Source organism: Rhipicephalus microplus, chromosome 8, assembly GCF_043290135.1.
Source record: "Rhipicephalus microplus isolate Deutch F79 chromosome 8, USDA_Rmic, whole genome shotgun sequence".
NCBI lineage: Eukaryota > Metazoa > Arthropoda > Arachnida > Ixodida > Ixodidae > Rhipicephalus > Rhipicephalus microplus.
In genome coordinates, this window is record NC_134707.1 from 131,363,743 (window position 1) to 131,386,568 (window position 22,826).

At 44.8% G+C, this 22,826-nt stretch overlaps 1 protein-coding gene across 6 annotated transcripts in view; it reads right to left on the reverse strand.

Moving 5' to 3' along the window:
• Nucleotides 1-415: 415 nt before the first annotated feature.
• Nucleotides 416-22,826, reverse strand: part of LOC119164558 (uncharacterized) — a 139,840-nt gene continuing 117,429 nt past the window's right edge. For 4 of the 6 annotated variants that reach the window (XR_012885817.1, XR_012885815.1, XR_012885814.1 and 1 more), the window contains 2 exons: nt 7,015-7,144; nt 416-544 (listed from right to left, as the gene is read on the reverse strand). Coding sequence is in view for 2 of the 6 variants with exons in the window: in XM_075872601.1 (XP_075728716.1) it covers nt 7,021-7,144 (124 nt within the window). In the remaining 4 variants the exon portion in view is untranslated. The remainder of the gene's footprint in view (nt 545-7,014; nt 7,145-22,826) is intronic. The other 2 variants (XR_012885816.1, XM_075872602.1) reach the window with 1 other exon arrangement.

The following is a 22,826-nucleotide window of genomic DNA, read 5'->3' on the forward strand; positions in this document are numbered from 1 at the left end:
GAAGTATCAACTGAGACGCTTATTTGCGTGAATTTGTACCTGTCTGTACGTTTCAAGCATTATTTGCGCGTGAGACACGCGGGGCACGTTTCGATCAGCTTTCTATTCTGCACGCCGCCTCCGATTTGTTGCTATCGCGTTCACTGCTTCGCTTTTGCGGCAAAGTTGTGACTTTTTTTTCAAAAAAAAGACGGCCAGCATATGCATTTGAAATAAGCAGTGCGTAAGCTATTCTTCACCGATAGAGTACGTATCCTAGGGGCATGGTAAATCAAACAGGTATTATCGCTGTCAACAACACTATGAAAACATTTATTATTTCTCTTTTTAGTGAATGCAGCGATCGAACATGTTTCCAATTAAAATGGAGGCAGTGGTCTTTTCACACAGCTCCCAAGTGAAAAGTTCTGGCATGTCTTCTCTAAAATATGTCACTGTGCAGTTTATTTACCCACACACGCACACACACACATACAATCAAGATATTGAACACTGACAACAAACTGCCTCTCGATTGCCGCAGCAGTCCCATGCGTTCTTACACCTGCGAATGAGTAAAAAAAAAGAAAGAAACAGATTAGTGGTCACTCGCTTACTACTGACCGGCGATATAATGCAATGGCTACATGTATATATAACACCTTGCAGCTAATTTTAATGCAAAGCCGGCTGGATAGTCACCTCTTGAAGAAGAGATAAAATTGGTCTCGAACGTATCGCAGTTTTTTTGTTTTAATAATTCGTTTATTTCATTTATTGATGATGTCAGCCCCTTAAAGGCCTATTGCTGGAGTGGAAAGAAATGATATTTAAACAAATATGTGCATTAGAAAAATACAGAAAAAAAATCTTCGCTACGAAGCACACATCTTTTCACAGCACGTATCGAAATGCATATAAGAATAATATTATAATTGCATCAGCAAAACAAGAAAGGAAAACGTCACTGTAGAAACACATGCTAATATAGAACTTATGAGAGCTCATATTAAACCACATAGTTCATTTACGAGGCACGTAACTTATGGGCCAATATAATAAATATAGAATAGAAGTGGCTGAAGAGTTTGTGTAATTTTGCCAGCCAGGCAGACCTCTCTGAAATGTGTTTGCCTTGTAAGCAATCACTGGTGATCACATTGGGGTGAAAAAGTGTGTCGATCCTCCCCGTAGTCGCTGCGAGTTCATGAAAACCAAAATTAATCTTCGCCTTTTTATATAACACAGCCCGAACAAGTTACGTTTCCTCCACGTGTAACTGTGCGAAAACGCGACTACATCCACCTTTTAAGTACAAACATGGCCGCTTGCTGCAAATATTGAAAAGTTTAATGTTAAAGTATTTAGGTGTGACGGCCATTATAGATAAATACTTTTCCTTATTCAGTCTCCAATGATACACTAGTTATCTGCAAAGGTGCTCTGCGCAATTATGATTGCTTGGCCAGTTGGTATCTATCCATGTTAGTAAACGGCGAAAATCAGACCGCATATAGAACAAGAACATGCAACAAAAAGCACTGACGCTCAAATAAGATTTGTGATCTGAAGAAAACGACATGCACACACGTAAAACTCTCGCAAACAGAAATAGTCACAAGCTTCTTTGCTATGCAACTAGGGCAAAGGCACGGCCTATTCTTCATGTAATTGCAACATACGATAGGCCTTTATCATATAGAGCTATTGACACCTAACTGACGCACGTTTCCGACAGTTTACATATCTGTGCTGCCCCAAGAAGCTGACTTCCACACAGTTCTGTTCACTTGTAATTTACAGTGAAGCCAAAAAGCACAATAACATCTTTATACCACAAATTGTGTGAATACTTTTATTTGGGCGCGCACTGTACTTCCGCAGGCTGTACGTGTATGTGTTTATTTCATAATTCAGAGTTCTTATCGGAAAGTAGGCCGATTTCCTATGTACGTGGAAGTTAGGCAGGGTTAGAAGGCGACGAAGAAAAAGAAGGTTTTAGAAAAAAGATGATGGCTGACACTCCATCCTAGTGCTACTGTGTATCTTCACAAACTGGCGCAGCCACGTATACTTTCTGTGCGGACATTCAAGATGTGGTTGGACTTCACCATTGAAGCAAAACAACGCGGTGGCATCCGGATCTTGACTGCAACGTCTCAAGATGAAGAACTAGCTCTTCCGGAAGCAGTGAGCACTGACGCATTTGTTTCCTATATAAGCACTAAAATGAAGACCATTTACTTGCTAAATGTACGGTGAGGATCAACATGAAACTTCAGGATTATGAGAATTTCGTGCTACTCTAGTAAGAAACAGTGTGAAGCCTGCTACCGCTGCTTCGCCTGACAGTTCCGTCGAGCTGATCAACAAGGTTCTTCAACTGCACCAAGAACAGGATAGACAGCAAAATGATTTATAGCACTTGCTTGTAAATGAGACGGAAAGATTAAGCAGGCCGAGTCACGAACACGTCATGCCAGGCATGCTTGATGGAGAGTCTAGTAGTCCAGAGTCCTGGCTCAAGCTTTACGATTATGCATGCAATGTAAATTACTGGCACAGCGAGGAAGATAAAAGGAAAGACATGCAATTGTTCCTATCGGGCATATCCAAGAGTTGGTACGAATGGCGTGTCAACGCTCACAGCAACAAACCATGGATAGAGTGCAAAGTAAGCTTTCTGAGCTCCTTTAGCGAGAACAAAGTGTTGCTATGGGACAAAGCAATCACGTTCAAATACAGGTCTGGATCTGCGCTCAGCTATTTTCACGAGAAAAGCCGCTTGCTACAGCTGGCGGACTCATCTTTGCGTGAGACGTCTGCGGTTCCGCTTATCATCCATGGTTCAAGTCCAGACGTACAGAAGCAAATACAAATGCGTGCACCCAAGACGGTCGAAGAACTCCTGCAGGGAATGCGAAACCTCTACCTTCAGGACCTAGGAACCAAGCGTCAACCCATGACACCTGCTGCAAGAAATACAGGAGACACACGAGCTGAGGAACGACGCCCGCTTGCAAACTGGAGGCCTACTGCAACATCGGTGTCCATTTAGACCGAACAGGGAGACTCAGACCATAGCCAAGAGCTAGATGACATCACAAAAAAATAAATAGGGTGGTTCCCGGCTTCCCCTCGGTGACATCAAGAGAAGCTGTTTATTTGTCTCAAACAAGTCCATTGTACATATCTGTTTTTGTTTATGGAAAGGAACGGAGTGCGTTAGTTGACAGCGAGGCTAAAGTCATTTTTATAAACGCAAATATGGTTGAAAGGGCGAAAGTAAAACAGGAAAGACCAGTAGAAGTACACGAATACGATGGAAGGCGAGATGTTCACGATAAACGGACTTGTATAACCCTATCGTGTCTCGGCAACACTGGCACTGCACAAGCACTGGTACTCGACAGAGTGCCGTATGAATTACTGCTTTCACGTCCAGACATCAGTGTATTTCACCGTAATATCTACTGAACAGGAGAAATTACTGCAGAAGAAAAGTGCCGCACTATTAACACCACAGTTTCGCCTTCAAGAACTCTGTGGAAGCCATCGACCGGTGAAGATGTGAGGGCGTTTTATTCGGAATTGCTGTGCTTGAACGGATAGCCTACGGCAACTACAAAGTTTGAGGTACCATTCCAGCTCAGTCATACCACGGTGGTGAGAAAAAAGCCCTATATTATGTCACAAGAGAACAGAGTGTGGCTTCAAAACGAGATTCAAAAAATGTTCAATGCGCAGATCATCCGTCCATCCACGTCTACGTTGACTTCACCCATCGTCATTGCACCAAAGGAGGATAAACGTCTTCGACTCTGCACGGACTGCAGACAAATTAATAAGCAGACTGAGCTTTTTTCGTTTTTTATGCCACGTATAGACTCTATCACAGAAGACTCGAGTGACTGCAAAATTTTCTGGTGCATTGACCTGTGTAACAAATTTTGGCGAGTCCCAATTTCTGAAAATTGCAAGAAAATTTCTGCCTTCATCACGCCCTTTGACATCTGTGAGTATAACCAACTCCCATTTGGATGAAAGAACTAACCCGCTTGGTTCCAGAAAATGACGAACGACGTCTTGCAACCGTTTCTCGGAAAGTTTCGCACCATGCACATAGACGATATATTAGTATGCTCCCGCAACTACCAAGAGAACTCAAACCATATGGCTAATGTATTTCAAGCACTTCGTGATGCCGAGCTCAAAAGTAATGACAAGAATAGTGAGTTTTTCCAAAGTAAAGTGGTGTTTCTTGGAAGAGTATTGGACGGCCAATCCGAAACAACAAAACAGGAATAGGTCGAACGAACCGCAAAAATGCAGAAGTCATTAGAATTCGACTCTTTGCTGGTATTTCTGGATTTGGCAGGAAATTTCGAGCCATTCACTATAGATTATGTGACGAAAACCAAATGCCTCGCAAAAATGACTAAGAAGAATGTGCCACTTCAGTGGACAGCAAAGTGTGAATCTATCACAGCCTTGTGACCATTACTTCGTCGCATTCGGTCCTGACTCAACCAGACTTCCAGTTGCTCTTTGAACTGAACACCGATGCTTCTTATTACGGCACAGGCGCCGTGCTTCACCAAAGAGATACCGGCTCTCCATGGAGCCGCCGACAAAAGGTCATCAGTTACTGTTCGTACACCTTTTCAAAAAAGCAATGACACGACTACAGAGAAGAAAGCCTTGGCAGTCTTAGTGGCCATACGCTATTTTATACCTTACCTGGATGGCAGAAGCTTCACGCTCTTTACGGATCACTAAGCCTTAACGTATATCCGTAACCTCGCCGAACCTCGAGGAAAAATTGCTAGGTGCGTGAGCAAACTCCAGCAGTTTACTTTCGTGATCCACCACAGGTCTGGAGAACACCTTAAGGACGCAAATGCGCTTTCAGGACTTGCGGTAACTCCTGATCAGAAAAATGTCAACTCAACGTGGTCGTGGGAGGGAACTGAAGAACTTAATTTCCACAACGTGAAGTTTATAAAGCCAGAAACAATGGTGCCTTGAATGTTAGAACTCTATCACAACTCCCCACACTCAGGTGGACATGACGGCTTTTGGAGGACATATCACTAGATTCATGAGCGTTTCCAGTGAAAACACAAGAAAGAAGACGTTCAACGGTATGCTCACTCTTGTCATCAATGTCAACTTCACAAAGCCAAGTACCTTCAGAGAACGGACGGGATGATTTTGCCTCAACACTCCGAAGTACCATTTGAAGTCTTCATCTGGTTTTCGCAGAGCTCAAGAAGGAGGCTGCAGGAGTACGAAAACACAATCTTTCCTAGTGGTAATAGACCAGTGCTCAAGAATAGTGGCTGCACGGCCGGGAAGGGAAAACGCAAATTGTGTGATCGCTCTTTTGAGTCGAGAGATGTTAGAAAATACGGAAATAGTAATATCAGATAATATACCAGCGTTTTTTAGTCAGCGTTTGCGACATTGGGCGAAAGAACGAGGAGTTGTATTGTGACGCTACGCTCCGTACCATCCTGCAGAAAATTGCATGGCTCAAAAAATCATTCGGGATTCGATGCAGTTCACTTCGATGTACCCAGGTTTTCAGGGCGGATGGAAGTGCTGCTTGGAGGCAGCTGTTGCTCATCACAATCAGTCGCACACTCGAACATCGGTTGTAGCCCATACTTTGCAGCTTTAGGAAAGGAACCCTGGCTTCCTGCTGATCAAGAACTTTGCATTGCAGACCGCCTGCGATTGCGCAAAAAACGAAACACTTCGGAAGCCTACCAGCGATACGAAAAAATCTGAAGAGAAGCTTTGACCACCGCTACAACACGCGTATACCTCAGATATAACTGAACGATCTGGCGCTCGTCAGAAAAGGCCTTCCAGGCACAAATCAGGTACACAAGGGACCTTATCGCGTAATGGAGATCGTAGTGCAACAGGGCGTTCTCAGAAGGATTGGTTACACCAACAATGGCGGTGTACTGGAGTTAGCGACCAGTGGAAACGTCTATGTGTGTCACCACAGGAGGAATGAGTCTTCAAAGAGGGGGAGTGTACGTTGATGTTAGGCAGGGTTGGAGGGAGACGATGAGTAAAAAGTTTTTAAAACAAAGAAGATGGCTGACATTCTAGCCTAATGCAACTGCGTATCATTACATCTTACTCTGCATACGTCTCGTTTTCAACGCTGCATTCTCCTTAGTTAGCTTTCATATTTGTGGATGACCAACCTTTTGCTTCTTCGAACACCCAATGTATACAATGAATAAAGCTGTTAGTGTGTGTATGTGTGTGTGTGTGTGTGTGTGTGTGTGTGTGTGTGTGTGTGTGTGTGTGTGTGTGTGAGAGAGAGAGAGAGAGAGATATTCCGCTCATATGGAAACCCAAGATAGTGTCAGTATTGAATGAGAGGTCTGTTTTCAAGAAGTCAAGCGTCTGTGCGTATTCTAGTTCAATTCCTACAGCTATTTCTGAACACGAAGAATGACCGAGTACATTCTCAGGAATGTCACAAGTAATTTCAAGAAGCAGCCCCGCCGTGGTGGTCTAGTGGCTAAGGTACTCGGCTGCTGATCCGCAGGTCGCGCGTTCGAATCCCGGCTGCGGCAGCTGCATTTCCGATGGAGGCGGAAATATTGTAGGCCCGTGTGCTCAGATTTGGTTGCACGTTAAAGAACCGCAGGTGGTCGAAATTTCCGGAGCCCTTCACTACGGCGTCTCTCATAATCAATTGCTGGTTTTGGGACGTTCAACTCCACATATCAATCAATCAATCACTTTCAAGAAGCATTCCAGACACTTAGAAGATGTTGCACCTTGCGCGTAAGGGAGAAAAAAATTATAATAAATTTTATTTCAAAAGAGTACGCGATAACAGTACAAGTTGATTGCGAAAATTAGCATGTAGACCTCGATTCATCGTTATTTCTCTAACAAAGTTAGGTAGGCAATTGTAGTATCAAAATCGCGTTGACGGAGCGTAGTTCTTGATATTTCATTTAGTGATCTGGTCACTCTAACTGGGTGTCAATGCAGACTTACCTCTTTCTAGAATGCCGTTGTGACGTCGTGGTCTGGTCGCTTGCGCCGTCGCGAACGTTTATACCTCCATGGGTTGATGCCAATAGGCCTCTGCGATGCAGCGGATCTCAAACAGCCTCCAGCGTCACTGCTGTGATAAAGGAACATATTTATCATAAATCTAAATATATGACTTTTCATCAGCATGCGATGTTTTCCTAACAATTCATGCCAGCTCTACTTCGTGAAAGCCAGATAAACAGCGACGCTGGTATCCCTCGTCTTCGGGCTATAGTCTTTCTCTTTTCTACGAAAGGCCACTTCTTCCAAACTAATACAAGCTCCGTTAGCCAATATAACAGGGAACTCCTGAAGGAGATATCTCCTCGTTTATTCTCCACCGAACCCCACACTCTTCTATTTCTGGGAAACAGTTGGCTTCTGGCTTGCTTTTCATCATGCCTTCTCGGGGAGTTTCTTATTTGCTCTGCTCCAACTAGTAAGCTTTAGTTTAACCCCTATCTGCGCTGCCTTCATCATTGTCTCCTTCTCTCTCTTGGCATGGCACAGCACCTTCCGGTTCCCACCAATCATGACCGATGCTAAGCCTCAGGATCACGTCATCAGCGTTACACCACTTGCGAAAGGCCGACTAAGAACAGCTTCTCTGCTGAAGAAAACTCGCTCGGTTTCTCACGCAAGCGCAGAAGACAAGTCGAAAGCAGAAATCATTTTCGTCCTTAGTAGATTGCATCAATTACATCAAAGTCGCCTGCATCAATTACATCAAAGCCGCCAACGACTTTTAGCTCTCCTGGTTGTATCGATAATGGTATATATACTAAACTTGGTATGCTATAACTTAACTTTATGACGAACTTAACTGACTAGCCATATCATGAAATTCATTACATGTATGTTATTAATGTCATCATTTACATGTCATGGTCTTGCTGCTCTTGCGGTGGTTTCATTCACATGATATGTCACCAAACTGGTATGTTATGACATTCTGCTTGGCGAACACAAGTGACAGACCCTAACATCAAAATCATGACATGCGTGTCATGTAAAAACATGACTACATGCTACACTTATTATGGGCTCGCAGCCGTTTCGCTAGCATTGCATATATCAAATTTGGTATTACGGGACGTGTATGGATGCCAAAGGTATGCGACTGGTGCAGACATGATAATCATGAGTTGCGTGTCATGTAAAAACATGACTACATGCTATGCTCATGATTCGCTCGAGGCCGTTTCGCTAGCCTCACATGTACTATATTCGGTATTACGTGACTCGAACGCACGATATCGGTAAATAACACGTCTAAACATTATGATTATGACATGCGTGTCGTGTAACATGACTAAGTTCCACACTCATGATGTGCTCCCGGCCATCTCGCTACCATCACATATGCCAAAATTTGGTATTATGTCCCGTGAATGAATGACGAAGGTGTGGCTGGTGTAAACATGATAATCATGAGATGCGTGTCATGTAAGAACAATAATACACGCCACACTCAAGGTGCCAATACATTTCGACGTGAGCTGGCACGCGTGCACGCCGGCATTCATTTTATTGCGTCACGCCGGCGATGCCACGCCAGGCGCCGATATCCCCCTAGTAGGGATTAGTGGGTCTGCCCACTGACCTTCATTGGGGTTGTGCATGCTATACACTCGCAGGTGCGCGCCGCGCTGCGTTGCTGTGACGCGTGCGCGTTTGAGCGCACACGGCATTCCTCTGTCACCTAGAGAGGCAGACGCGGTGCTGTCAAAGAAACGCCGTCGGCGCGAAAGGCTGCATCTCGCAATTTGCGCCGGTTGCCACCGAACCGCGCCGACGGACGCTCGCTGCACCGGTCACACCTGACGTCACACTTTAGAGTGCTCGCGTTTTGCTAGCGTGGTGTCGCTTCTCCCAGCATGTGACGGACGCTGGCTGCACCGATCACGCCTGACGTCACACTAAAGAGTGCTCGTGTTTTGCTAGCGTGGTGTCTCTTCACCCAGCCTGCGCGTGCGTCAACGTTGCGTCGGAGTGCATTGGGCTGTTCATGACGCGGTCGTCGCTGTTTCGCTCGCTCCACATGTACCAAATTTGATATCACAGGACGTGAATAGATGACGAAAATAAATGACACGTCCAAACCGGATAATGTTATATGCGTTTCATGTAAAACATGACTACATGCTACATAGATGATGAAGGGGAACGACACGTCCAAACGTGATAATCATGACACGGAAGTCGTGTACGTCATTAATTACCTCCACCTCGTAACGTGGAGATTTTAAAGGAACCTATCACCCTTCCCCATTCGTGCTTCGCATATAATCGATGCTAACTGTACGTGGGATCTGCGAATTTCGTATGCACTGTTGCACCAGAACTGCCACGGCGAAGTTTGCTAAGTTGTGCTCTTGCTTGTCTGAGACACAGGTTTGTTGCACATGTCAGAAAATACAAATGCGCAGAAGGTATAGAACTCATGTATTTTGTATTCGAGATTAACAAGCTTGTTTGAACATGCGAGTTTGAGTTTTGAAGGAGCACGTCAGACCAAAATTTTCGCGACATGTCGTAGTTACCTAAAGCAATGTTGCGTACCGGTCACTATTCTGAAGAAAAAAAAAACATGGCATCCCATTTGAGTCCATGAGCACTGTACAAATGTCCTACTGAAATTGGCAAATTATTATGTGGATGAGCTGCTACAATGGTTATATGAGCTATTTGCTAGAAAGAATTGACATTTTTTTTTTGAAGAAGGAAGTGTGGTACTTAGTGCTCATGATGTCTTCATGTTCTCTCTCTGCAAAAGCGTGCGGATATTTTGCTCTGGAAAAATGCTAGCAAGTACTTGGATGATATGTTCCTGCCGTGGTTATCGTTTCAGGTTTTGTTTTTTTTTCTTCTATTTACATTAACCTTTGAAATCTGGGAACAGCTGCAATTCTCTTTCGATTTGGCGCGCTTCCTCCTATTAGGGTAAACGCAAAAGAATACATGCGCCTAGGTAGAAAATTCTCAAAAGGATCTCAATGACGTCAGACGAATGTTCTATAGGTAATAACTAGTAATCAATCCAGCTGCACTATAAAAGAATCTTCCATGCATCAGGAGACGCAATAAAACGCTGCTTGTTCGTTTCTGTTTCGTATTTAAAAAACGTATGCCAGGCCTGCGCGGAAGGCGCAGCACAGTCAAAGCGTAAGCTAGAAGAGCGGCCTTTCAGAGCCTTTTCTGAACACTCATTGGGTAACTGCTGCAAGTACACTTGCTTGATGCCCACTAAAGCATTATTAATAAAAACTTTAAAGTAGTAGGCCGGCATTCGCTGTGTCAATTTTGTCATTCTTCTGAGAAGCGTAGTATCCGCTAATCAATTGCAAGGAATTTTGCGCCAATTGTTCCTGCAGTGGCTGACAACGATGAATTATTAACCTTAAGTGGCTAAGCACCTCAGTTTTTAGGTGGTCAAGAACAAGCTTTTGTAACGGGTTGGAGCATTGGATGACCCACTAGTTACGCAATTCGCATTGTATTACGCCTGGTTGTTCCTTTGCTGTTCTAAAACGCGTTATTACTCATAATAACGCTATTGATTTCCCTGAATCAAGCCTGCCTGCGGCAAGTTTGCAGGCGAGTTCCAAGCACCTGCGTAGCTGAGTGGTAGAAATCGGCTCACATGCAATGGACCCGGGTTTGAATCCCACTGTGTTCTTAGTGTATTTGCGATAATGGTTACGTACACCAGCGTTGGTGGCGGACACCTATGGCGCCGCACGAGACTCACGTTGTAATATCATAACAGCTTTCGCTGTAAAACTTAACACGGCTTACTTGTAAGTTTATTTCTGTGCGAGTTATATTCCCATGCTCGACAAATCGGCGCAACTGTAGAGTTTTAAGGAGGCGAAGCTCTTTATAGCGTGCGTCATGCGTCTGCGTTGTATGTAGTAGTAGTAGTAAACCGCAACCTCTTGTTTACTTTAGGTTACGGACAATGGCGGCGGCGGCGGACAACTACGACATGGCACGGGACCTGAGTTGTGATCTTATAACAGCTATCGCTGTAAACATAACACGGCTCGTGAGTATGTTTATTCGTGTGCGAGAAATATTCTCACGCTCGACAATTCAGCGCAAAAGGAGAGCTTTTAGGGGGCGAAGTTTTTTATGGCGGGGTTCGTGCGTCGGCGTTGTATGTACTACTACTACTACTACTAGTAGTAGTAGTAGTAGTAGTAGTAGTAGTAGTAGTAGTAGTAGCACGTAGTAAGCTCTTGTTCACTTTAGGTTACGGACATTGGCGGTGGCAGTCAACAATACGGCACTGCGCGGGACCTGAGTTGTGTTCTCATAACAGCTTTCGGTGTAAAATAACCACCGGACATTACTGAGGTGAGTGGCGCGAGTGGTTAGAAAACTCAATTTTTCTGTGGTTAAACTTAAGGTCCCTAGATGAAACAAGGTAGCGTCACTCTTTGTTCTCGAGCCGTCCTCCTCACTCTCTCAATTACTCCTCTTTTTCTCTGCCATCCACGTCTGTAATTGGTGCATTACTTGCACGTGATCTTGCTAATGGCTGGTGGTGTTATTTATTATTATGCAAAAGGTTCAAAACGAGTACGCATGCGCATATGGCTCCAGCCGGATTCTCGCCGTGACCAAAGACAAAATCGTAGCCAGAACATAAACTGAAGAGGAGGAGCGTTTCGGTGTGCGCTAAGTCGACCAAGATTGTTTCACCATGCTCGTTCAATGCAACATCTGCGTTTTTCAGCAATGCTGCGTTGCCGTAAACAACAGAAAATGGTTTCGCTCTCTTCAACTTACCTCGTGCTTTCCGAGATGAAGCACACCATGAAGTGCAACGAAGAACAATTTCACGCGAATGCTTTCGTGAAACTCCGTCAACGTATGACGACGCGGATCTGCGAAGCGAGTTCACTTGTCGGTATTTATTGAAACGCCAGGCGCGCGTCTAATGCATGTCTAGTGCATGCCTGTTGGTACAAATACATGTGGGTATGCACGTATACAGAGCAGCTGTAGGTTGTAATCAACGCACCTTCAGAAACATTTAGCTCTTGACCAGTTCCCGCTTGAGCCGAAACGCGCTGCTTCGAGACACCTCACCAGTAGAACTCTCACTTTTTAGAAAGTTCCCAGCACCGCATCAGAATCACTTGGCAGCACGATTGTCCAAATGGGCACATTTTAAAAAAAACGCCATCGCAGTGCTGCTGGACGAGTGTTCGTACCAGTCTGGTCGTAGTTTTTTTTTTGCGTGTGCACAAGCCGGTTGTAATCAATCGTCACAACGTCACGCCCTGTGAACCCTTACAGGATCCAGCAAGAAGCACGTTCACTGTGTCACAGCACGAACAAAACACAATCGGAGAAGTGGACTAGTTGGAACTGGACGAAATACCGCGGCCGTGGAACTAAAATGTACTACGCGAGACGCCATGGCTAGTGGTGTAAAGTATACAACTGCCCAACGTTGCCGGTTGAGTAACGCACATCCCGCTTGCTCTTGTGTTGTGCCGTTTATGTTCATAAAGGTAACTGTTTATTCTACGTCTTATTTCGTTCCATTTTGTTTCATTTACATCTATTCACCGTAGCAACAGAACCCAAACGTTCGCTTTTGGATGAAAGTTTTAAACCTTCTAGGGGGCGCTTCAGGCAAATAAGCGAAAAGGAAAAGGGAGGGTGTCGCTACCTTGGAAACTTGTTTCATCTAGGGACCTTAGTTAAACTGAACAAGTCATGCCATCTAGTGGGGTCCAGTTGAACCAAAACTCGTCTGCCATCTCGGAGCCAATGGCAGGAACTATATGTAGGGGCGTTGTTGCTGCTGCGGTTTCACTGCTTTCGCTCTGCTGCTACTAGTGTCGGTGGCCGCACAGTAAAGCCGGACAGTGTTTCACGGCAACAGGGACGCTAGACGATCGGGTTTTTTGCGGGTAATTTGAAGTGCGCTAACCCGATGCAGATTACTAAAAGGTGATGTTAATTCAAAATGAGCCCTTCCATGGCCCTAAAGTACCACTATAAGGTTTCTGCGCCACAACTTCAACAATCAACGTTGACTTAATAGTTGCTTTTAGCGCCTCTGAATGGAGATGCAGCAGCAGGGAAAGCCAAGCAGGAAGATATAGTCTAAGCTTCCCTAAGGTATTATAATTCTTCCATCAATAATTGTTTAGTTACACGAGCTTACAACTTCTAGTCAGATAAGTGATTTTATGACTACGCGCATCAACGGCTCACAAGATAGTGCTCAGCTCGTGGAGTGCAAAACATTGCCTTTTTTCAGTCAGTTACGTTATTTTGTGTTGGCTGAAGCACCACCATTACACTGACATCAGGAGGCAGAAATATTTATGGATGAGGTGCGTCAAACGTGCTATGTCATTAGGATGCCAAACAATTAGGCTCTTTAATTTTTCACTCCTGGAAACCAGCTGACTGCTAAAGCGTACCTGTTATGTTCGTTTTAAATGTGAGTGCCTTTCTTAGTTGGGCTATGTCAGGCATCGGCGTTGTGCACGTGCAGGCAGGTGTTACCTCTTCGCTCTCCCTCTCTCTCCACTAGCAACAGGTGCAGGCACGTGTGCACAACTCTCCCGTCCACTCGCGCCTTACTCTAGACCGTTCACTGGCTGGACGCCTCTCAAGAACTGGCTAGAAGAGAAAGAAGGCGCCTAATCAACAGCACTGCCCTAGTTACTGAAAAATGAGTATAAATGCATAGGAATCTTGCGCCGTATTAAAAAAAAATCTCGAAATGATCCTGATGACGTTAAAGGAACCGCCTATAGTTAATCACTGTTCTAGCTGCACAAAATGCAGCTAGATATAAACTTTCAAGGTACAGTATTTGAAGTAAGCTTGACTACCGCATAACTAGTACAACACAGCTGAATAAATTTCGAAAAAATTTAAAGCCATCTTCTATCGACATTGTATAGCACACTTGTTTGCAGTTTTGTGTTTATTTTCTCTCCATCTTTTCCATTATTAGGCGTTTTATTATGAGGTATTGTTGAAAAATTTTTTTGCTGACAATTTTTCTGCTGCACAAGTTTGTTCTACATAGTTTAGGCATTTTTGTTCCTCTTTGGTCTTTCTTTAACAGCTTCTGTAGATGTATTACTACAGGTATCTTCGGTAGGAACGGTTCAACAAATCTGCGAGGTTCCAAACGTGTGCTTTTAGGGGCGAAGCTCTTCAAAGCAGCACCCGTTCGTTCCTCGTCGCAGAACGTAACGCCTCTTACGTTTTGACCAGAAAGAAGGTGCCGGTGGGAAATTTCTCCTGTGCGTTGTTGAACGATAAAAAATTTGCAGCGTGTGCGTTAACTAAAAGCCGAATTCTCGTGCCTATCATTCCCCATTAGGAGCGATTGGCATGTACATTGAGCACTATCTTCAAGAAAGGGTTGCTACGTTATACTCGCTGGGCGTAACCTCCTTGGTTTTAGAAAAGCTTAGCAACCATGGGGCCACAGTGCCATGAATACAGTGAACTAGTATATACCGTGTACTCGAGGTGGTTAAAGGTGGGAGACAGACACGAAGCGCAAGCCATAAGTAGGCACGTACCACCTCTCATTTAGTCCTTGGAAGGTCCGCTGAATGGCGGTGCTTCAATATGCGTAATATATCATGGAAAGATGCGAGAAGGCGGTACTTGAACTGCTGACAAGATAGACGAACGAACACACAGAGAAATGCATGGACGTATGTACACTAGGACGGACACAGGGGCAGATGCATGGACGAACGCAGGATGGACGCATGGATGGACGTGCGGATGACGAACAGACGCACGAACGGTCTGGCGGATGGACGCACGTAGGGTCACACAGAGGGACGCATGGACGGACGGAAGCAAGAACGAATGGACGGACGGGTGCTTCGCCCCATTCTCCGTCATTCACCCCGTGGATATGCTGCCATTTTTTTCGTTCTCAATACATGTCTTTAAATACAAAGCATTTCATGGCGAACTTCGGCGACTTTGAGCGTATCTATCTATCTATCTATCTATCTATCTATCTATCTATCTATCTATCTATCTATCTATCTATCTATCTATCTATCTATCTATCTATCTATCTATCTATCTATCTAGCGGCTTAAGACTATTGACTCTCCTGGTCGTTCGGACAGTGGTATCAATACCAAACTTGGTATGACATAACGTGGCTGTATGACGAGCATAAGTGACCAGTCATATTATGAAAGTCATAATATGTATGTCATGATTGTCATAATTTGCATTTCATGGTCTTGCTGCTGTTGCGGTGTTTTTTTTCCACATGACATGTTGCAAAGCTGGTATGGTCAAACATCACTGCATGGGGAATACAATTGACCGACCCCTGCATGAAAGTCATAACATGTGTTTCATGTGACAACCTGACTACATGTCACACTCATGATGTGCTCGTGGCCGTTTCGCTAGCTTTGCATATACCGAATTCTGTATTACAGGACGTGAATGGATGACGAAGGTATGTGACTGGTGCGAACATAATAATCATGATATGCGTGTCATGTAATCCACGCTCATGATTCGCTCATGGCTGTTCGCTAGCTTCGTATGTACCAAGTTTGGTATTACGGGACATCGATGGATGATGAAGGTATGTGACTGGTGCGAAGATAATATTTATGAGATGCGTGTCATGTAACAATGAGTACATGCCATGTTGATGCACTCGCGGCCACTTCGCAAGCTTCACATGTACCAAATTTTGTATAACGGGACGTGAATGGTTGACAAATGTATGTGACTGGTGCAAACATCATAATCATGAGACGCATGTCATATAACAACATGACTAAATGCCATGCTTGTGATGCGCTCGCGACTGTTTCGCTAGCTTCATATGTACCAAATTCGGTATTAAGGAACGTGAATGAATGACGAAGGTACAGTGGCTAGAATAAAGAAGTGTGATGAGCGGCAAGCGGCGCCTATGGAGTGCACTGAAGCCTCCGAGGAGGAGCCTCGTGGGGGCGCGCGCAATCGTTTATACCTTGTTTGCACGTTTCCGACAGTTTCGTCGGGCGCGTCCATCCTCGTTTTTCTTATATTTAGCGGTGGCACTGTGACACCAATTCTTTTATATGCACTTTCACTGCGCGAAAACAAAGTCTTCGCTTCGTCCCGGGGTGCACTAAAGGCCACAAGTCGGCAAAAAAAAAAAACAACTTGCGTTGTTCGGCGTTTCAAAGAAGGACCAAGCTGTGTGTCCGAAGTGGTGGAGAGCAATCTGATGAGCTGACAAGTTGCTTCAAAAAACTCTGCTGTGCGCGAGCTCCACTTCGACCAGATGTACATCTCCCTCTCCCGGCACTTCGAGCTCACTCTGAATGGTGAAATTAACCGCTTTGACAGGGGTAGGCCGATAGGCGTGCTTGCTATTTATGGGGAGGGAGCGAAGGTTCATTTCAGGGTGCCTGCTCTCTATTGAATCAGTGTATGAGGTAGATTTCGCGCTCTCCTTTAAGATGACTAAAGGAGTGCCCTGCTGCCTAGTCAATGTATGGAGCAGATATAGCGCCCCCCTCCAAAGTAAAGGGGCAGGGGGGGGGGGCGGCGCCCGCCCTATTCGCCGGCTTTGTGCGGACGCCTATGGGTAGGTCTTTCGAAGAAGGTCTTCGCATTTGTAGAGGCCTTGGAAATCATCAAAGTGGTTTAGCTTCAACGAGCTTCGCAGGAACAGCTTCGAAGAGCTTGTTTGCTGCTTGAAAAAAAAAATGTCACACTGGGCTGCGCACAACATGGTCTGAGGCTCACCAATCAAATGAAAAAGTTTTCTCTGCTCACCCATTGGCGTTTTTACATAAGTCCCTCCCCAAGGAGCGAGCATCTTCACGCGAAAAGAGGAAGTACCTGAAGCTCAGGCGTGTCACTTTGGCTTGCAGCCCAATCTTCTGTGGAGCGCTTGTGGACCATGAAACTTTTTTTTTCTTGGGCATAAAAAAAGACGCGCGACCAATTATGAAGAACGCATTGTTGTAAACAGATAGTGAGTCAATACTCAGAAATGCGTTTTATGACCTGTGTGCAGAAAATAAAAGGTTGTCTTCGAGATATCACTCATGATTGTCGTCTTGGGTTTGACGTTACGAATGATGAAGCTTTGTTTACAGATTAGTGATTGTGGAAAAGATTGTTCGCCGAGAGAAGTGTTGGAAGCAATGGCTCACGACAGAGTTCATCGTTCACTTTTCTATCACTTCACATCGGTAAAATGTTTCAGTGCCGGTCACGCACTCACTTTCGGCACCCTGTTGATACTTCAGTTCATTCGCGCACCCGCGTAGGCAACCTGTTATTCCCAAACCTAATTAAAATATTTTATCGGTCACCAATTAAGGCCATGCACGAGCAACAAAACATAATTTAAATGTTTCACATTGCCCGTGCACGTGGTTGATTCTCGTCTATGAGCAGCGCATGCCGCCTTAGGTGACGTGGACGGATGGATAGATTGATATGGCTGTACTCTTTAGATCAGGCAGTGGCTAACGCCACCAAGCCGTAATGCTTAGAGAACAAAAACATACATTTATTTTTTCCTTTTGCAGTGAGGTTGAGGACTCGTACTTCTTAGAGAAGGGTTTAATTGTCACTTATGCCATGACTTTAGCCACCAATGAGATAACCTCCTTCGAGTTATTTCTACCCGCTTAAAGCCGATTTTGCCATCCCTGTCCCTAAACCCCCATGCTTTGAAAATCTCTGCGCCACCATCCTGAACTATAGGGTGAAGCCCTTTACAGAACATTATCAAGTGTTCGGCAGTTTACCCTTTCTCTCCACACGCACTGCATACCGGTCTACCCCTTCGTATTTGGCCCGGAATGTCTTGTTTCGCAATACTGTCGTCCTGGCCTGAAACAGTAGAGAACTACTCCGAGTATTATCATAGATCTTTTCCTTTGCAATTTCCTGCTTAAATGTACTATTGATATCTAGTGCGGACTTCCTAATTATGCCCATACTCCACATATTGGTTTGAGCTTCCTTCACCTTCTTCTTAACCGATAGTTCTTTTTGGTTTGGTCCCCCGCTATTTTCGAAGTATTTACCAGTCAATTTTCTAGTTCGCTTCTTCTATATGGTATCGACACTCTTCATGTACAAGTAGCTGAGTGCCTTCCTAGCCCAACGCTCCTCCCGCATTTCTCTCAATCCCTTCTCAAATTTTAGCTTGCTGCTAGCTTCCCCTCCCTCAAATAATGTCCATTCCATTACACCTTGTACTCCCTGATTCGGTGTATTCCCGTGAGCTCCTAAGGGAAGCTTATCTATTCCAGGTTCCTTAATTTCTAATCTTCCTTGAACTTCTGATCTGATGCACAAGGCATCATTGCCGAACATCAGACCAAGAACCATGACCCCTTTCCATATTTTTTCACATCATACTTGGTGTAATTCCACGGTGCCATGTTTTTCAACACCGCTGCATTGCTGTCACCTTTAGTCGTCACGTATATTTCGTGTTTCCTTGAGTACTTGGCCCCATTGCTAATCCATACGCTCAGATATTTGTATTTATCTGTTATCTCTAGCGTGACCTCCTGTATTCTAAACCTACCAAGTTCATTGTCATTGAAAATCGTGACTGCTGATTTTTTCCTTACTGAATCTGAAATCTAACGTACTTTCCTCATTACCGCAGTTGTCCATCAATCTCTGCAGATCTTCCTTGTTGTCGGCCATTACCATTATATCATCTGTGTACACCAATGCTGGTAGTGCCTGTTCAATGAGTTTTCGTTGTTTGACGAAAGAGAGGTTGAAGCCAAGTCCACTTCTCTCTAATTTGGCCTCTCATCCTTGTAGGTACTTCAAGAATAACAAGGGTCACAGAGGACACCCCTGCCTAAGCCCTCGTTTTACCTTTGTTGGCTTGAAAACCTGTTTTTCTCGCTTTATAACTGCCTTGTTACCCATATAAATATCCTTTAAAAGATTAGTGACTATTTTCCACAGATAGTGTGTCCAGTATTCCCCACAAGACCTCTTGAACCACGCTATCGAACGCTCCTTCGAAATCCAAAAGTGTTGGCTACAGGTGTTTGTGTTCCTTTTCTGCTCTTTCAAAGCACCGCGTAAGTGAGAAGAAATTGTCTTCCAACTTCCTGTTTCCGAAACCCATTCTACAGTTCCCCCATCACCACCTCATCCTCTATCCATGCCTGCAGTCTTTCCTCTATAATCTGCATCGCCAGCCTGTAGACCACTGATGTCACTGTTAGAGGACGGTAGTTTTTTATGTCATATTTGTCCTACTTTTCTTTATAGATGATGCTCATCCTGCTAAGTTTCATCCATCGAGGACTTCACCATCGATTATAATTTTGCTCACTGCCCCTCTCAAAGCCTGCTTAGAATTCAGACCTGACGTCTTTATCAACATAATTGAAATGTTATCTGGCTTCGTTGATGTACTATTAGAAACCCTCTTCTCAGCCGTTTCCCACTCTCATTGTGAAAATGGAGTGTTTGCGCCACTTGATTCATGCTTGTCTATTGTGTTTCATAAATCACTTTTTTATTGAAATTATTCTGTCACCCTTCTTCTTATGTATTCAATAGCTTCGTCCCCTTCTAGCCTAGAACCTTGAGCTGTAGTTATAAACCTCTGCTCTAGGCTCATCTCATTTCTTAGGAAGTTTAGATGGTTACGAAATTTCGCAGTGGCCTTTCTATCTTTTTATGTACTTCTGCCAGCCACTGAGCTCCCTTTCTTATAATCTTTTCATTGATCAGACAAATGCAAACCCTTCCACAGCTAAGAAAGATTTCCTTTTTTTTTCAACACCATGCGTCGGTTCACCCCGCTGCTTAGCATGTCTGTGTTCTTTAGAGGCTTCCTGACGTTTTGCCATGGCTCTCTTAACTTCCTCATCCCACCAACTTTCGCGTTTGTGTCTTCTTTTCCGGGGTGATTCGTAACGTGCCTTAGCAAGGTCTAGCTCAAACAGTTAATTAGATTCGTGTGTGTCCACACTGTTTTCTTATCCTGAGTGATTACTTTACCAATTCGTTTCTTAGCTATTTCCTGTGCCTTTCTGAATAAAAATTTTCCTGTAGTTGCTCATCTTGCCTCCTTCCCACTTCCTCTGTTCTTCGAAAACTTAGCTTAATACGCTTGTGATCACTGCCCAGATTTCTGCAGCCATTTTCATCTATGTGCATTCCTCTGAGCTTATCATACTTCTTATGTGGCATCAGTGCGTAATCTATCGTCGACTGCAGCCTTCCTACCTCCCATGTTATTTGCCCTTCATGCTTCTCGGTACTGTTGCAAATGATGAAGTCGTGGCTTTCACACATATCCATGATCATTATGCCTATTGGATCGGTATACCCATCTAAATCTTCTATGTGCGCATTCATATCACCTAGAATAATTATCTCACACTCTCCTCATAACTCCTCAAGGTCCTTTGATATACACTATACCATTGCCTGGTTTTCCTTTCTGGCCTTTGCACCCGGTCAGAAGTACACCAAACCAGGAAGTGTCATTTGGCCTGACACATGTGAAAACGTGCGCCGGTGCCACCTGGCGGCTTCCTTCCAAGGCGTTACGCACTAGCCAGCGCGTTCATCACACATCGCTATTCTAGCCACTGTAACGAAGGTATGTGACTGGTGCAAACACGATAATCATGAAATGCAAGTAATGTAAAAATATTACTACATGTTATGCCTGATACGCTCACGGCCGTTTCTACTAAATTCGATATTACGTGATGGAAACAAACGACATGCGTAAATGAGACGTTCAGATATGATGATCATGACATGCGTGCCATGTACCAACACGACATAAACCAAAATTTGGTATCACGTCTCATGAAATTAAGACGAAGTTATGTGACTGGTGCAAACATGATAATCATGAGGTGCTTGTCATGTAAGAACATTATTAGACGCCTCATTCAAGGCGCCAATTCACTTTGACATGACCCGGCGCAACTGTGCGCCGGCGTTCGTTGAATCGCGTCAAGCCGGCGATGCCACGCCAAGCGCTGATATCCCCCTAGAAGAGATCAGTGAATCTGCCCACTGACCTTCGTTGTGGATCTTCCTGCTATATGCTCGCCGGTGCGCGGTGCGCTGAATCCGCGCAACCCATGCTCGTTTGAGCGCACACGCGTCCCTCCGCCACGAAGAGAGGCAGGCGCAATGCTGTCTGGGTGACTTACTCGGCGCGAAGTGCGGCATGTCGCGTTTCATGCTGATTACCACCGGGCTGTGCCTACGGATCTTGGTCACAAAGGTTGCGCCTATTGTCAAACTACAGTGTGCTCACGTTTTGAAAACGTGGCGTTGCTTCACGTAGCTTGCGCGCACGTCAACCTTGTGTCGGAGTTCATTGGGTCTTTCATGACGCGCTCACGGCCGTGTCACTAGCTTCAACAGCAAACCTCATAAGCGCAAAAATGCACGCGACAGCGACAAGCGATGCTATGAGCGACGAAACAGGGCGTTCGCACGACATGTCGCGTGCTTGTTTTCGCGCGATCGCTTGCTTCTCCAGATCTGGAAACCGTCGCTCATCGCCCGGAAGTGCTGGGCTCAAGCAACCAATAGCAAAAAACCGGAAAAGACAAAGACTACATAGGTGCACGTGACCCTGCCCGAGTCACGTATGCGCATCAAGAATTAACGCAATGTTTATTACGCATGTACATATAAAAAGTGCTGCAAGGCAATAAAAAACAATTTTCGTTCCATTACACAACAATATATCTTATTTTAAATTGCATACCGCTCGCTACGCGATTTTCTTGCTGCGACTAGACGGCCTCATGCTAACAACAGTGGAAGTCGCTCGCCGAAGCCATTGCGTGATAGAGGTTTGTCTGCGCTAGTGACTGATCACGCGAAGACGATCTACGTCGCGTCGCTCGTCGCTGTCGCGTGCATTTTCGCGCTTATGAGGTTTGGTCTTCACATATACCCCATTTGGTATCACTAGAAGTGAATAGACGAGAGGTAAATGACAGGTCGAAACCTGATAATCATATTATGCGTTTCATGTAAAACATGACTACATGCTGTGCTCATACCATTCGCGCGGCCGTTTTACTAGTTCCACATATAACAAATTGGATATTACGCGACGGGAATGGACAACGATTGTAAAAGACACGTCAAAACATAATAACCATGATATAGATGTCATGTAAAACACTTGTACATGCCACGTTCGTAGCTCGCTCACGGCCGTTTCGCCAGCTCTATATATACCAATGTTGGTATCAGGTGACATTAAACGAAGGTAAATGAAACGTCCAAACATGATAGTTATAACATGAAAGTCATCTACGACATAATTGTTTTAGCCTCGTAACGTTGGGCTAATTTTAAAGCGACCTATCAGCCTTCTTTATTCGTGCTTCGCATATCATCAATTCTTACTTTACGTGGGATCTGCCAATTTTTATGTAAACTCTCCAACTCAATCTCTGCAGCCTGGTAGGAAGCTCGGTGCAGCACCTAGAAAATGTGCGCTCGAGATGCCGCTGTGAAATGCCAAGGCCTAGCCGAGAACGCTGGCGCCCTACTTTCTTGTCCTCTCGCTCCTCACTCTCGAACGTTAAGCTGGCTGAGCAGGGAAACGCTACGAGCGCGTGACGAGAGCGGGCACGCGTCACATCGGCTCCCGCTCTCTTCGTGAGGAATGGTGAAACCATGCTTGACACTTAATCAAGATCGGCATTATCTTCTTTGTAACATTGTTCTGCACTAGAACACACCTCTCTTAT